We start from the raw sequence: 16,988 nt of genomic DNA, 5'->3' as shown, positions 1-16,988 counted from the left end.
TTTTGAAGCTAAAATGATGTTTTCAAAAGTATTACTAAAAAATCACCTGTAAAATGAAGTGACGATGGTTTGCATCCTCTAAACATAGGTCTCCTCTATCCAAATGTGATCGAAACATGGACAGATACTCATTTTGCTGACTGATGTCTGTGGCAAGAATGAGATCACCTATCTGACTTTCCATCAGCTGCCTGAAATTAGTGATACCAAACATTCCAAAAGCAGGACCATTAAGAAAAATAACTAGCATTAGATTTACAATAGTTATATCATATTCAGTATTATACCAATGCAAGTCATAACAACTTTCTGATCAGCATTCTCAGAGGATTCTTTCCGAGTTTTCTTTGAAAAAGCCCTACAATGTTTACTGAAATACTGAGACATTTCATAGGCAGCTCTCAGGGAGACTAAAAGAGGATTTCTCTCTCTCTCTCTCTTTTTTTTTTTTAACAAATGCATTGTTTACTGTTTATTTATAGTTAAAGTAGGTGAAAAGACTATATTTTAAATTACATTGAGGTGACAGCAAAGGCTGCCAACTTCAATCTAAACAGGTGGTTGACTATATGAATACATATCTGCAATGTGCTCACAGTAAATGCTATTTTCCAAATATCATATTGCACCATGAACTACTCTAGCAACAAGATATCCAGAAATTCTTAAAATAGATCTGAATACAAAATGTAGATTATGAATTGCCATGCAATAATTTAAGTTGTTTTGCAAAGCTCTCAGCTAACTTGGGTCTTAAATTAATCTATATAATTCTATATAAACATACCTGTTTTCTAAAGACATATGTGCAAATAAGCCAGATTCTCTCAACAACCCTACTGCTGATCTCCAGTGATGGTTCTCTAATACTGAGGTATTCTGCAAATGAAAATAGTAGTACAGGTATCAATCAATGGCTTTTTTTCTTTTTTTTTTAAAAAAAGGCAACTGAATAGCTATAAACTAAGAGCTGTACCACACAGTTTCTGAAAAAAAGATGTGTTAAAACTTAAAAATCTTGAATACTTTATCAGTCTGCACAGATTCTATCCCAGTAGCATGGAAACAATCTCTGGTTTCAAACCTACAACTAGATAAGGATATTGCAATTTATATTCTTTTTCTATAGTTCTCAGGCTCAGACCTAGTTCTAACAAAGCAATTAATTTCCTCCTTACCTTATATAAAGTTGCTAAGTAATGGTTTGTTTTAATTAGGAAAGGTTGGTTAACGCCTGGATGATCCAAATCATGTGTGGCAGCTGCAATTAAACTGAGCAGAATATCCCATGGAGTTAAAGATTTGGAAAGCTGTAAGATAATAATAAAAGTAATTCTGTTAGCAATATAAGTATACTCCTAGAAAAAGTGCCCAGGTGTATTAGTTTTGTTTTTCTTTTTCACTAATTAAAAGCCAACAGAAAGTCAGAGAAAAGTTTAATGACATAAGATTAATATTCCACTGACTCTCTTAAATATTTCCCCCAAAGTTACAAACATTTCAACACTAGCTTAAGCATTATTCTGTAAGAATGAGAAGATTCAGTCACAGAAGATGCTAGTTTCTGGCTGGTGATGAAATGCTCTTTATAGGAAGAGTCCGCAAAACAATGAATTCTTAAAATAAGCTATCCATCTCATTTACTGAAGTCTCTCTATGTATGTGAAGATTCTACCTTAAATACAATGAATGTAGTTTAAACAACACAAAAACCTTTCATTTTAAAAGGAAGAAACCTCAAGAACTGCTCAGAATTGCTTTCTACTCTTATTCACAATCTTCTTTCTAAGCCTACTAGGAAAGGAACTGAAGAAGGGAAAATCTGCCTAAATTAACAGCTCATATTTTCAAGAAATGTGTACTTTGATTAATTACGTATGCAACTGCATGGACTTATTTTCACTATTCTTAGCTGTTCTTCCTGTTACTACCTTATGGTTGAGAAGTTTTTGAGCTACAACTCAGCACAGTTATAACTCAACACAAGCTAGACCTCATTGCTAAAACTGAAAGAGGACAGACCTGCCTGCACAACGTTCCCATCTCGGTGAAATGCAATAGCCTGCAAGCRCATCAGCCTATACTAAACTCCTTGTCACACTTGCTGCCAGTCATCTCTCACATGCTTGTACTGCACTTAATGTAACAGAACCATTTGAGCTGTACGTGCTACTAAAAATACAGTCTATATCACGTCTGAAGTATTACAAAACTTTCTTCATGAATATTAATCAAAAATACTCTGAGCTTCCAAACCATATGGGAGGAAGGAAGGGAAGGAAAGAGGGACGGAAGGAGAAAGAAAACTCTTGATGTTTTGCTACATTGTACTTTTGGCACAAGCATACTATCCATTAACACCAAAGATGAAAAAGCAAGATAAACAGTAGCTTCTGGAGAAAACCCCCAAAAAACTAAACGCAGGAATTACAGATTTATTATTGCTAGCTCTGACCTAGGCTGCAATTCCACAGAAATTTCTTTGAGCACAGTGGTATGTTAAATAGCTGCAGTCTTAATCAATTCCCTAGTCTGGTTCACCACAAAGTAACAAAAAAGACATCACTAGCACAGAGCAGGTGAAAGAAAAAAGTTTCCTGTCAAGTGTGAAATCACAGCCTCAGTAGCATGGCAGTCTTTCCCTCTGTTTCAGTATTCTGCAAGTTGCGGTTTTTCTTATCCCTTTTTTGTAAAAAGTGGGTGGCTGTGTGTGTGTGTGTGTGTGTGTGTGTGTGTGTATAGATACAGATATGGATAGATAGATATATGTGCACACACAAACCATATATGTATACACATAAAAATAAATACATATATTTCTATGTTTACATGCAATGTAAAACTGTCAATGCTCCCTTACCTTAGGTTCTTTCAAATAACAGTGCATGGCCTGAGTCACATCAGCAGCATGAACTGCATTATGATAAGGGTTTTGACTGTGATAATCTTCTTGAACCATAACTGCARGAAAATAACAAATATTCGAATTTAAATAAAATAGCATTTTTTCAAGTGCATTTTATACGTCCTTTTTAGGCACAGAAACATTATGCAATATCACAAGTTATGCACACATAAAAATGTCAAGTTGATAAACTTGACATCTTGGTATAAAAGGTTTTTATGTGAAAAAACAGTGTTTTTTAAAAGAAATCAACTTTATGTAAAACCATCTCAGAGAAAAATTATACAACTTGAAATCAACACATAATTTGAGATACTTCGACTTTGAGAACTTCCCAGGAAAGATTCCCTTTGATAATCTAGCCTGCCTGAATGTTGAGGCAACCTGGAATACAAAATGAAGATGATACTATTTACCAGAACATCAGGATGACTTCATATCATGCTGGCTGCCTTGAAAATAGACAGGGCCAGAGGAAGTAGGCACTGCTTTACTGTCATATGAAGTGCTTTTCTTTCCCCTTCAGGAGAGTGGTCAGGGGAGGCCACCTCTACACAGTTTGGGCATCTTCTGATACTTGTACTCAAGCAAACTTAGGCCTATATGCAATTTAAAAAAGAACTTCTTTTAGATGGTGGTCTATCTAACCCCTTCTAGATATATCTTCTCTATTTAAATGGTTCCTTCCTTTCCTCCTTATCCCCCATCCTCCTGACTGTCTTTCAGTATTATAGGTTAAATGTCTTAAAGGGTATCCACATTAACTAGAGTGCAGTGCACAGGGTAAAAGATCTATAATATTTAAAATGAAGGAGGGGAAAAAGATCTGAAGCACAGCAACCAAAATATATTCTAAATTGGAGAGTTTTGCCTGATGTAACACATTAGCTTTTCAGAGCAAACCTTAAAAGAACACTTTCCTGACTGATTACAGTTCATCAGTCCCACTCAGTCAAACATACCCACAACTTCTTTTCCAATCCAGTTTACAAGCCAGTACCCTCCATGCAATTGATTCCTGTGACTCTAATGTTACAGCATTATTGCCAAGATATCTGTGAAGATTCAGAGCTCCTGAAAAGTCAAAATATTAACTAATGAAACCCTATGTTTACACTAATCTGGTACCTTATATATTTTCTCTCTCCTGTTTGAGTCTGGAAAAAGAACTTGGAAATATACAGAAGGAAGAGACAGGAGATTTCCAAGTAACCTTCAAAATCACAAAGACACACATACATATTTATATATATGTATGCACACACTGATACATACACACATACATTTTAAAAAGTATGTGTGCATACATACATATATATGCACATATGTAAATTTTTTATGAATATAAAAATATATTAAAATAAAATGTTGAAATCCCATTGAGGACTAAAACCAGATTTCCTCCCTTACGGGGAAAAAAAAAAAAAAAAAAAAAAAAGAAGAAGAAGAAGAAGAAAAGATTCCAGTAAGTTCTCAAATTAGAAGTGAACTTCATGTGGCTATAAGAACCATTTGAGCTATCCTAGTCTTCTGTATTTGGTCTTCAGATTACTTTGGACCAGGGTATAAAAAGTATCAAAAGAAAAGAATGATTTAAGTTCATGCTGAGAAGTTGCATTTGGAAGASAGGTTTCTTAAATGGACAGATATGTAGAGATAGAGTTAAGAAATGTTTTTGTACTGCTATTAAGTAGAAGGCTCTGACAAAAAGGGAAAGATGGCCAATTCCAATTGGTTTTGCCATCTTCCACTGAAGTCTGATCTTATTTTAGTGGCTTACAGCTTTAAGTAGCCATACTTGCTTAGAGTGATAATTAGCAAACTAATCCAATTATTCCTAATTGGTCTTTCAACTCAAGTCCTCTCTTTTGCTGAATCTCAATTAACCAGGAGATAAGAAGACAAAACAAAACACACTCAGTTACAACCTGAGCAGCCTAAGATCGCATTTCTATAACCACCTTTTTTCACCTTCCAATATATCAGTCAAGTCAACTGTTCTGCATTTTTGAAATTAGAAGTAATTGAGTCTACTTTAGAACAACATGAAGCACATGTCAGAGAAACCAATAAAGTTTCTAAAGCAGAAAGAACTCAATAGTGAAAACATAGAAGGGTCCTTTCATTTGAAAGAGGAGAAAAGCCTTCTGAACATCATTTCTCCTCTGTTAAATAACAGGCTTTATAATCACAGAAATATTTTTTCTCTGCAACTGTGAAAGCCTGCTACTAGGAACAAAAAGCTTGTTTCTCCTGGCTCTGTTAAGAATTAGCCCCTCACACCACAGAATGAAATAAAAGGTACAGTCACAGGAGAACAGAATGAAGGAAGCATCCCATTGGTGTCTGTGATATCTGGATGCAGACAGATATTTCTTTCAGCTGTCAAGCAACAGTACCACTTGGTTTGAATATTCTACATTGTATTTACAATTTTTTCCATAAAAGCATTTCACTACTACAGGCCCAAGCATTCTAGAAAAATAGTCTCTTCCTCCAACTATAAAGTATGCCTATAGTATAATGAATATTTGTACAAGAGTTTGAACAAGGAAGATACAGCATTATATTGGCACAGTTAAATATGACATGATCAGTATAGTCAGGGAAATGTATTTTTAACCTTTCCAAAATGAAGATTAAAACAGAATTGAAAAATCAAAACAAAGAAAGGGCTATCCATTCCCCCCTAAAAGACATGCGAAGGAATTCACATACATTCTTGATGATTTAGATTTATATAAAAATAATACAGTATCTGCTAAGAAACTACTAAAGTTGTTAATACTTTTTTGGATTTAATATGGAATTTCTATACTCATAGAAACTCTTAAGAGATTTTGTCCCAATCAATACACTTTAATCACTGCACAGACTGGACTGGATTAGTACTTTTCAAACCTTGTTGCTAAACTCTAACCAGTACTTAAGTTAATAACTTAAAATGTGGATAAACAGCAATATTCACCATAATAAAAATCTGTATTTACCCAAAAATCTACGAAGTTTCATCGTATCTAACTGGAAGTGTTCAATTAGTCCATGAAGATTAAACAGATGGAAGGTTAAGCTGACTAGACTGTTTCCTAAAAATAAGATGAAAATACTAATTCATTGGAAGTCATGAAATAAGTGACTTGTCAAAAAAAAAAGATATTTCAAACAGATTTGCCACAAAAGTTATACAAGCAAACTTTTCTACACCATTTTATGACAAATATTAAATTTTATCATATATCATAATTCCATTAACTGTCTCCTCTAGTCATCATTTGTATTGTGCACTGACCAATAAGAGGAAAATGTTACTCAAAATTAAAAATGCCACGGTTTTCAACACGCAAACCTGTTAGAAACAATATTCAGCTTTTTGGTATATCACATCATAATTTTTATGAACAGACATACAGCTTAAGAAAAAAAATAATCAGGTAAAGAAAAAAGCTAACAAATACTGTCAGTTAATGTATACTGTACATATGCTATCTCATAATTTCATCTCATTTCATGCATTTTGCTACACTATTCCTTATTTCACCTGGAAATTGATGGAAAAAAATTACATTTTTCTATGAATTTAGTACTGTTACAAGATTACACTATATTTTGCCTACTGGTAGCTTTAATATTACAACCACTTACATTTTTACTTGTTATGACATTGCAAGAGGCAGGAAGAAATAGCTTGCAAATGAAATACACTGCAAACAACATGTAGTGACAGATTACTCAGTTTTGGTACATTTACTGTGACAGTCTTCATTTAACAGAATGGAAAGCACCTACCACAGACAGAAACTGAGGTACACAAATAAAAAAATTTCTGCCACATTTAGCTTATTGTCAGGCTTGAAGTATTTGCATGTGCATGCCACTTCCTTGCACTAAAATAAACAATTCTTCAAACATTTAGTCAGTAGCTTCTTTCTTACAGGCTTATACAGGGCAGCTCATCACGCAGTTCTATATGMAGCATTCTCCCCTTAAAAAATTTTAAGAACAAAATTGTCTGTTTTAAATGTCCTCCTAAGATGACTGTTAGGATGCAAAGATGATGGTATAGAAAGGCTTCTACAAGAAAAGCTGTACTGACAGTAACTGAAACATATYTGGAAAAATTAATGCTAAATAGGTAGTGAAAGCTTTGTACAAACAGGATGATTTCAGCTTACTTTGAAATGATAAACAATCTGAAATAAGCCATTCTTACACACATTAGCTTGCCCCTACAGCCTTCTTCATTCAGTTTTAACTAGTCTAAAGATTATAAATTACCTACCTAAATTACCTACCTACCTACCTTTTTTCATTCTACTTGTAAAAATCTTTATTGTCCTCATTTTATACAACCATTTGCTGCATCAAATCAAACTGCGAGGACATTAGTTTTATACTAGATTAAGCTGAGCATCCCTTCACCAAAACAGGGAAGACAACTATCCTCTGAGGCTATGTTATCATTTCTGAACATTTCTGTTTCCTTCCGCTAACTTTAAACGCTCTAACTGCACCTCTGCTACCAGCTCCGTTCCACTGATCGAAACCCTCAGCGGCTGCTTTTGGGCTCCGAGAGCTCTCCGGGCCGGCTCTCCAACGCCTCCTTGGCAGCTGACCCCCCTGCCTCTCTCTTCCGTTCGTCACAACTCAGCTTCCAGTGCCACATACTGTAATATAAAAATTCACACGATTTCCACAGCAGCCTTTCTACTTTCCAGAACGTTTACAGATCTGTTTTCTATTTCTGTTCTATTCCTATTTTCTATCTGCCATTCATAATGTAATCATACTTTAACTTATTTTTACCATCTCCTTCTGTAGTTCCTACCACTGTGTCTAACAGGTGCATAAAAATAATCATAATCTTGTCTTCCTTCTTATACTTAGTGCAAGCTACACGTAGAGCACCTTCTGTCTGCCCAGCTCCGGAATCTCTAGACGTTCTATAAATTTTCAGAATTACAATGCATTTATACTATTCTGCCTTTTCATTGTATTGCGCTGTAGTACAACTATTCTACCCAATATTATACTTCCCCGAAAAAGAACTGGTCAGTATAAGTGACTTTCTGGACACAGCCAGATACATTAACAGCATTCTATCATTTAAAAAAAAGAAAAAAGACTTAAATGAGCAAATTTATTTGTTAACTTACATAAATTACTACTTATAATTTAAAAAAAGAGAGAATAACAACCTACAAAGAATAGGATGAGCCTGTTCTACAGTTAAAGACTATTATCAGTACCAACAGCAATGGCATTTTAACAGAATAGACACGCAAACCAGAATTTAAAGACTGTTAAATCAAAACATACTACCTGATGAAATTTATACTTTTTAGTAAGCAAGCAATCACATACCACAACACAAGAGCAAGAGATAACTTACATTATGCTAAAAGAAATATAACACATCTGAAATAGCAAAAGTAAACTCACCGTTTGTCAGTCTATCGAAAAGAAAAATATCAAAATTCCAATTTCCAACCTTCTCCAGCATACACTGAAAGAAAACAAAAAGCTGTAACCTTTTTCTTAGTATATTTACATATTCCCTTGGCCCAGAGGAGTATTAAAGATTTCAGAGAGAGATGCAAGTCTTAAAATAATCATTAAGCTTGTCTGAAAGTTTTCAAGCTACAATTTAGTTTTAAATTTTAGGGTTTTTAAATAAAAAATTAGTTTTACAAACTGAAATGCGAGAAGTCTCTTGACAGTACTATTCAATGAAGATTTTCCCTTCATCATTTAGCCAATTTCTTAAAAGAAGAAAGATATAATTCTTTTCAATTATGCTGATTTAGTAATTGTACACTGAATTGCAATTATTTTCAATTACATTTTACTTAATTCTTTTAAGTTAGGAAAAATGGAAAGAGTATAACACAATAACTCTACTGTGTTCAAACTTAGCAAAGAAAAAAAAAGTAGAAAGACCTCTCAGAGGCCCACACTCTGACATTTCATATAATCATCAATCTTTAACAAATGCATAGATCACTAAACCCAGTAAGATGTCTTCTAGTGCACCCCTGCCCCAACGCTCCACATCTGTTCCAAATCTTTTACTTTCTAACCTTTTCAATTAATTAATGGCCAGTTTATGTGTTGCCCTTTATCTTAATTTTTCTTTCTTGTTTTGCTTATACAAAAGCAATAAATCTACATGTTTTACTACACACATAAGACAAGCTTTTAATTTCTTCTTGAGAAACAGGCTTTTCACTCTCCACCTTGTCCAACTAGCACTTCTTCGCAGTTGCTCCACATGAACTTTCTGCAAGCTGGATGAACAAGAACCACAAACAATATTCTAGGTCTCACCAGTGATTAACAGTGACGATCTTTGCTTCCCCTACCTCTATCAGAAATACTTGTCAGCATGTTCTATAATAAATACTTGCCCTCTTTATAGTTTCACTAGAGTGAAGAAACAGTCTTCAGGATCTTGAATAGTTACCTGTGAACAATTCCCTGCTGATCTCACTGCAGCACTATCCATCCTCGGTCTCCATGTACCTAGCTAGCCTCTTAGTCAACTAACARTTCTTTTATTCTGCCTATCTTCTCAGTATGGTGCTATATCAAAAACTTCACTGTAGCACAGGTATACTACAGCTATCATGCTTTTCTTTTCTAGAAGATGGTAGCCACATACAGTCTAAAGATTTTCCCAATAACCCTGAGGGGAAGGGAAGGAATTTGTCAGAAATCACTTTAAGATTAGGCTTATTTCATATATGTGTTTTTTATATTTGTTATATACATATGTGTGTGTGTTTGTGTGTATATGTATACATATATGCATATGCATATGTATATACACACATACATACTTTAGGAAAGAAAAATCAAGTAACCAACCTTTGCTTGTCCATTGTAATCATCATCTAAAATGTTTGAAGAATTTGAAACAGTGATACCACGGAAAAAACGGGAAGATCTCAGGTATCGCTGGAAACTAAGCAACCTTCTGACGTTTCTTGCAGACACAGACACCTCAATTTCAGAATTTGCTAGAAAAAACAAGAAAATAAATATTCTTTCTGAATAGAAGTATTTCAAAAAGCTGTTCAAAGAAGTTTGGTAAAATAAAGGCACTGTAACTTTTTATTTATTTATTTTTACCAATACCAATATTGGTGAATCCAATCTTTCAGCACCAAATACAGGGATCTTTCTTAATAATATGTACTGAGCCATGGCTTATAAACAAAAGTTTTCTACTTAAGTTTCCTGTGAAGAAAAACAAATACATAAATTATAACTAAAAGATATAATTCTAGGGAACACTGTTATTGCTAAGACAGAATTATAATGGAAGTTGTATAACACACAGTATTGCAAACAAGTTTTTTTTGGAAAAATGCTCTCATGTACACATGTCCAATCCATGTTCCTGGCTAATCACATAAGATATATACACAAGCAACAGAGTATCAACAAATGGACATACAGGAGTTACAAAAATGTTTTCAGCATCCACAAATAACTTGTATACAGATTTTTAAAAAGCACTAGCAAAGTTTAAAAACCTTCAAGTGATTTTGTGGATTTTGCAGATAGTTTTCCTTGGAAGCTCCCCTCTGCAAAACAAGCACTGCATCTGCTTTCACAGCACACACAATTCCATTTCTCAGTACAGTGAAATCGGTACAGAAAGCTTTTAGCCTGTTCTCAAAGAACAGTCCAAATATTTTAGTGCACCCTTAATAAGTTAACCAGTTTCTCCATTCAAGAGACTGATACTAGCTTATTATATTAGTTTCACTTGTTATACTCCCAGCAGCGATTTTATATAATGAACAGTTAATAAACTGGATATTTCCTCATTCTGCCCAAATAGTGTCACATTAATAAAGACTGAGTTAAGACATTATCTACATTCATGGAAATCGATGCAACCATGCTTTTATCCAAAAATATATACCCTCAAAACCAGCATGAGCCCAGCTTTGTAATACAAATACGAAGCTCTCACCCTTCCGAGAACAAGAGGTATTAGAAACAGATGAAATAGACTGATTTTTAAAATTAAAACCTGTGTTTGAAGCAGTTATTTTACATCTGAAGGTATGGCCCTTAATTATTAAGCCACTTAATCTAAAAAGCCAACTAGTTTTTACATACCAGCAATTACTTTACCCAAGTAGGCTCTGGTATGTTGGAAATAGAACTTTTAATCCAAAAAAGTAATTATTTTTTTTTTTAAAAAAAAGAAACAGCATAAAGAATTTAAAATTTCAATTAAGCAGCTTCTTTGCCAAACAAACTAAATTGCACTTTATCAAAAAAAAAAAAAAAAAAAAAAAAGAAAGAAAGAAAGAAAAAAAAATGGAATGGATGAAGTTTTTAACCCTTTAAAACTTGCCATAACTCCGACAACAGAGGCAGAACAAGGGACAGAGCCCGTAAGGTGCCCTTCTAGCTCTAAGCCTTAGCCCAGTGCCCTGGATCTGACCCTTCCAAATGTATCAAAGACAAGCACAAGAAAAGCTCAATGGACCTGTTATTCCAGAGTTGTCCACTCAGTAAATAGCTTAATAACAACCTGAATTAAGAACTTCAGTGACTTCCCGTAAGAGCAGTTTGGTTCCACATTACCTAAGATGAAACTTTATCAATTAAAATTTCTTACTCTGGCAAAAGTTTCCATGTACTTACTGCTTTACACCTTCTCATTAATACATTTAGTTCCTGTCTACACTAACAAAATATCTTTGAATAGAATTGAGATCAACTATGGTAACATACAACATCAAATAAAATGCAGTGACATTCCTCATTAACAGTCTGCATTAACAGTACTTATATTACCAAAATTGGAATAATCTTTCAGACGTGCCTGAAACACATTAGGCTGTTTACCAAGACAGCAAAGTTCCCAACCATTTCAAAGTGGTAACATAGACAACTTCAACTGTATTTTTTTTCCAAGTCATTGCAGTTAAGRTCAAGGACATTTCTTCTGAAGAGACTGATAGCAATACATATATATCACAGTTATGCAAACAGGTGGACCACATGATAAAAGTTTGCTTACAAAACAACATTCTCACATCCAGTAGGCAACTAAACAGGTTCTGTCATGCTGCGTTACTCTACACATTTCTAATCAAATTTGCTATCAGTAGTTTACAGTTTAAGACACAGACAATCCCGCAGAACACAGGAAGAAAAAAGAAATGCAATATACCTGCTCCTGCTATTAGAAGGAAGGTTTCAGCTAAGAATCTGCCCTGTCCCCCCAATTTCTACCCAATCCCTTTAAATCTAAATTTCAGAACTGAAGGCTTGAAATTAAATAATAGAAGATACCCACCTAAGAAGTCCCCAAGTTCAAATACAAAATCCAGATTCTAAGTCTCATCAAAACAAACCACATTAGTAGGAGAAATTAGCACTCTTTTGGACATAAAAACAATTTTTCTTGATCATAAGCAGTCTTTTACAAACCTTTACTAGAGGTAATACAAGCAAAACAACAGATTTTGTCACCTAAGCCCACAACAAAGAAAGTGTGATCACTGGGCAGTACAGTCCTGCTTTATGTCATAAAAAAAATTATGAGACATTCATCTTATTTTTTTTTTTAATTCTATAAATCATTAATTTGTGTAGTTCAGAAACTACTACCCTTACATAGTAATCCTATTTTTCCTCCTCCATGTTAAAAAAAGTACTGTTGCAGCTGGTGTAATACAAACAAGCAAGAACAAAGCCTACTTCATTCCAGCTTTCTGGGCAGCAATGCTGTCCAGCAATGCTGCCCATTGCTTCTTATTCCACATGTATATCCCAAGTTTGAGTGTAAATAATAACAGCTTGGCCAAACTGTTTTGTCATGTAGATCTGCAATGATTAGCATAACTTCCAAATGAGAAAAGAGATGTTCATACAGCCCTGCCAGATCCTGCAATTGCAGAACACCTTATTCAGGCAGATTACACCAATCCTGAAGGAAATTATTCTCTTTAACATATAAATATTTGCTAAAGACAGCTCAAGATAGGTGAGTCAGATGTGGAGGTTTGACAGGCAATTAATTTAAAAAGAAGGCTGAGAAAGAAAATAGCTAGCTTTCAGAGAAAGAGGTTCGTAGGCTGCCAAAACACTGACAGTGTCCATGCCTACGGTTTTCCTCAGAGAGAAAATTAGCATAAAGGATACCAAAACCAAATTCTGGCAGACCAGCAAAGCCAAGTTCATGGGAAGGACTGGTAAACTCAATGAGGCAGAGTGTGCAATGAAAACTTGTCATTTACCTCCCGGCACAAGCAGTAAACTTATTCCCTTTAAATACATGATTAATAAGAAGTTGTCAACCTAACCTCCTCTATCATGATTCATGAAACTTGTTCCTAATTTCAGAGACCTTATAAAAAACAAGGTTCAATTACATATTTATAATGGCAAGATGAAGGTAAAGACTGCTTTACAGTTGCTAATAAAAATATGCTTCATAAAAATACTTTCCCCCAATGTCCTTCATTTTATTTGGAGTTTTCAATATGCTAAACACCTTTATAGTGTGTAATATTGACTATATGCTCAAATGTCAAGGGCACTCTATGGACAATCTAGAAAGAGAAAATAAACAAATACGTATGACATTTTACACCCTTAAGAACTGAAATGAAAGCAAATAACGGATGTTGAAAATGTTAAGAAGGAAGCTACAAGATTTGGAAGTGGCTGAGACACAAGGAACCAGAAGACAAACTGTAGATCTTTGTGCCTCATCAGTAGCAACACTACTAGGACTTCTTCCTTTCTTAACYCTTTGCTCCCTACTTAAAGTTGGAATCCAACGTATTTTTAACTTTCAAWTTATTTTTATTTAAATAAGATGCTAGTATGAGACAAAAAATGTCTCTCTCTAAAATAAAGAAAAATGAATTGTTCTGTTTATAAATCTCAGGTATTTTAATTAATGTTATGCGTACACTAAGGATATAAAGCAATTGAAATTGTCTTAAGGCAACAGATTTCAATTCTATTTTAATCTCTTTATCCCGCCTCCAGTCTTTTATTAAGTGTATTGCATGTCATGAAAAGCTAAAGGAAAGCAATTTTGTTGCACTGCACAAGGATATTAAATATCTGCTTTTCTCACGCTCAAATAAAAATACAAAACCTAGGGAAAAGTCAAAATCATTGCCTATGAAAGCATAAAATATTATTTTCAGTTTTTTTTTCATCTTTTGAATAGTAAGGAATGATAATGAATGAAAGAATGACAAGTTGGGGGGGTATTATAAAAAAATCTTAAACCCTAGTGAAACATTTCAACTTTCTTTTAATGCACAGCAAGACCCTCAGGCTCAGATGGGTTCCTCCTCAAAACATGGATATCCAGAATAAGAACTTTACCTTGTATTTCTTCTCTGTTACAGATCAAAAAGATAAATAAGAAATTATCTATGATAGAAATTATTTGACTTTACTACTATTATGAATAAAAAGTGCTAGCCTAGGATCTTAGATATCACTGCCATTAACAGAAAAAGGAACAGAAGAATATTTGAGAGGATGGGCCTTTATTATTGTATATTTGAACTGAGAACTGAAGTTTAATGCGCACAGGTCCACCAGAGGAGTTGCTTCTCTTCTAAAACAGGAAGAAAAATGAACAAGAGGGAATCTTTTTTCTCTTTATAGAAGTAATTTCTTGCAAACTTTCCATAATAAGCCAACTACATGTTTGCTTAACTGTTTTTTTGTTATCATTTTCACATAGCAGATATTATCACCAAACTTGGAGTAATATCAGAAAGTTCACATCACTTTTAAATACATAGATTTGAAAGAAATATTCAATACTAGAACTGTACTTCTAAGGCCTTCCAGTACACAAATCATTTTATATTTATGAAGAAATGTATTATTCTCCCATTTCACACCACTAGAGGGACCCATAAGCATTCTAATTTCACCTCTATTCCCCAAAAAAACCCATTATGAAACATATTATATTAATAAATGCATATTTAAAAAAGAGTCTTGTTATTTAACTCTTCTTTAGAAGTTATTTGCTTTTGTGATTTACATTTTAAAGTGGTTTCAGATATGACTGAATACTAATACTGAATGCCCTAAAGCTTTATTTGGAAAATACAAGGTCAGTAAGGATTTGAAAGTTATAAATAAAGACTACTAGTGTTTAAATTACCCTATTATACTTCCTCTCTTGTTTAGAATCACTCTATCTGGAGCCTGGATATAAGATGCTATAACCCCAATTCTTCTTAGAATAAAAAATTATGAAGGCGGACTCTATTTTCAAAGTATCATAAAAATGTATTTATACACACACATTCATACACACCCTTTTTAATAATAAGCACTGAAAATGACACCATGGATTACAGAGTGGTGAAATAAATAGGACTTTGAAGTATCTTCTGTCTGATTGGAATCAGCCAAAAAATATTGTTAAGTTTCATGAAAATTAACACTAGTTGTTAACACTTAACTACTAGTGGTACTGTGGTGGTACGGACACATCTTCCCTGATTGAAGGCCACTGTTGGGAATCACGACCACCAAAGACAATTCCCTTCCTAAAGGATCTTACAGAGTGAGATATCACAGTAGCTAATTATAGAACCACAGAAGAGTGGAATAATCTAGGTCAGAAGAGACATCTGGAAGTCCTGTGGTCCATCCCTCTGCCTATAGCACAGCTAAATTGAGAGAAATCATTCAATGTGCAGGGATTACACTACTTTAGTAGGAATTAAGTGCCAATTCTCCTATGTCATTTTATGCTACTAAAATCCTTAAATAACACATCATCAAAAATGTAAAGAAAACACTGAAAAAAAAGTATCTAAAGGTCTCTATCTTTGTAATTCATTTGAATTTTAACTCCTCTAGATCTCTCTGTAAACATTTCCTGAGGAAGGACACAAAATTAAGCAAGTGGAAAAATGAATCTCCTGTACTGAACTGCAGAACATTTTGCAATTATTATAAGACTAGGAAATAGTATTTATAAGATATGCTCTTTTCCTGCCAATTTATGAATCATAACCCTAGCCACCCTTTAGTTTTGTGCTTTCTTTGACATGACTCCACTGACTGGGCAAGGCACATCTGTAGTTCACCAGAGCACAGTCTGAACTAAAAAACAACTGAAGCAAAATATTTAGAGAAATAACATCAGAATACATGTATTTTTATCACAAAAAATGGTTTATCCCGAAGTCTCTCCATTTTCAGTCAAGATATGGATGTTCTCAAAGAACAGACAAGCACATATGATACATAATGGTTCAGCAACTCCTTTCCCAAAGCAAGGGGAAAATTGCAGACCATCACTAGATTTTTTTCCATAACATCTCCCAAGAAAATACAGTTCTTTGGTGTTCTGAAATTCTCCAGTCCTATGATGATGGAATTACAAAATCATCAAGTAATCCCTTTTGACCATTCATCCCCTACCCCCCCAGAATTGGAAGAACTGAAGGGTAACAAACTATGGTTGACAGACAAAGTAGAAGATCCTTTAAAGGGCTGTACAACTATCAGTAGAAAAGTCTAACCATGAATAGAGATGAAAAAAAAATGCTCACATATTTTACGCCAACACGATATCAACCATAAAAAATAAACCACTTTCAGGAAGAACACAGTTGAGAGGTTCAGAAGAAATGAAAAAGCTAGAATGTGGTTATGAGAGTCCAATGTAGGGCTACAAAGATGATTAGGGAACTGGAGCATCTGCCCTATGAGGAAAGGCTGCAAGAGCGGGGCCTGTTTAGCTTAGAGAAGAGAAGACTGAGAGGGGATCTTATCAATGTCTACAAATATCTTCAGGGAGGGTGTCAAGAGTATGGGGCTGGACTCTTTTCAGTGATGCCAAGTGACAGGACAAGAGGCAAAGAGTACAAACTGAAACACAGCAAGTTTCACCTGAATATGAGGAAAAACTTCTTTACTTCATCCGGACAGAGCACAGAAGGAACAGGTTGCTCAGAGTTGTGGAGTCTCCTTCTCTGGAGATACTCAAGGCCCGCCTGGATGCAACCCTGTCTAACATGCTGTAGGTGACCCTGCTGAGCAGGGTGAAGGGACAGAG

General features: G+C 34.4%; 1 protein-coding gene across 1 annotated transcript in view; it reads right to left on the bottom strand.

Moving 5' to 3' along the window:
- PDE7A (phosphodiesterase 7A) overlaps positions 1-16,988 on the bottom strand; it is a 36,744-nt gene that overhangs the window by 3,841 nt on the left and 15,915 nt on the right. Inside the window, exons 5-11 of the mRNA XM_085313522.1 lie at positions 9,770-9,921; positions 8,345-8,408; positions 5,896-5,991; positions 2,861-2,961; positions 1,179-1,310; positions 788-879; positions 47-191 (exon numbers count right to left, since the gene is read on the bottom strand). Coding sequence (XP_085169648.1) covers positions 47-191; positions 788-879; positions 1,179-1,310; positions 2,861-2,961; positions 5,896-5,991; positions 8,345-8,408; positions 9,770-9,921 — 782 coding nt within the window. The remainder of the gene's footprint in view (positions 1-46; positions 192-787; positions 880-1,178; positions 1,311-2,860; positions 2,962-5,895; positions 5,992-8,344; positions 8,409-9,769; positions 9,922-16,988) is intronic.

The sequence above is a fragment of the Rhea americana genome, unplaced genomic scaffold (genome assembly GCF_003343005.1).
Source record: "Rhea americana isolate MKP2758 unplaced genomic scaffold, rheAme1 scaffold_39, whole genome shotgun sequence".
Lineage (NCBI taxonomy): Eukaryota > Metazoa > Chordata > Aves > Rheiformes > Rheidae > Rhea > Rhea americana.
This window is presented reverse-complemented; position numbering and strand designations above follow the sequence as displayed.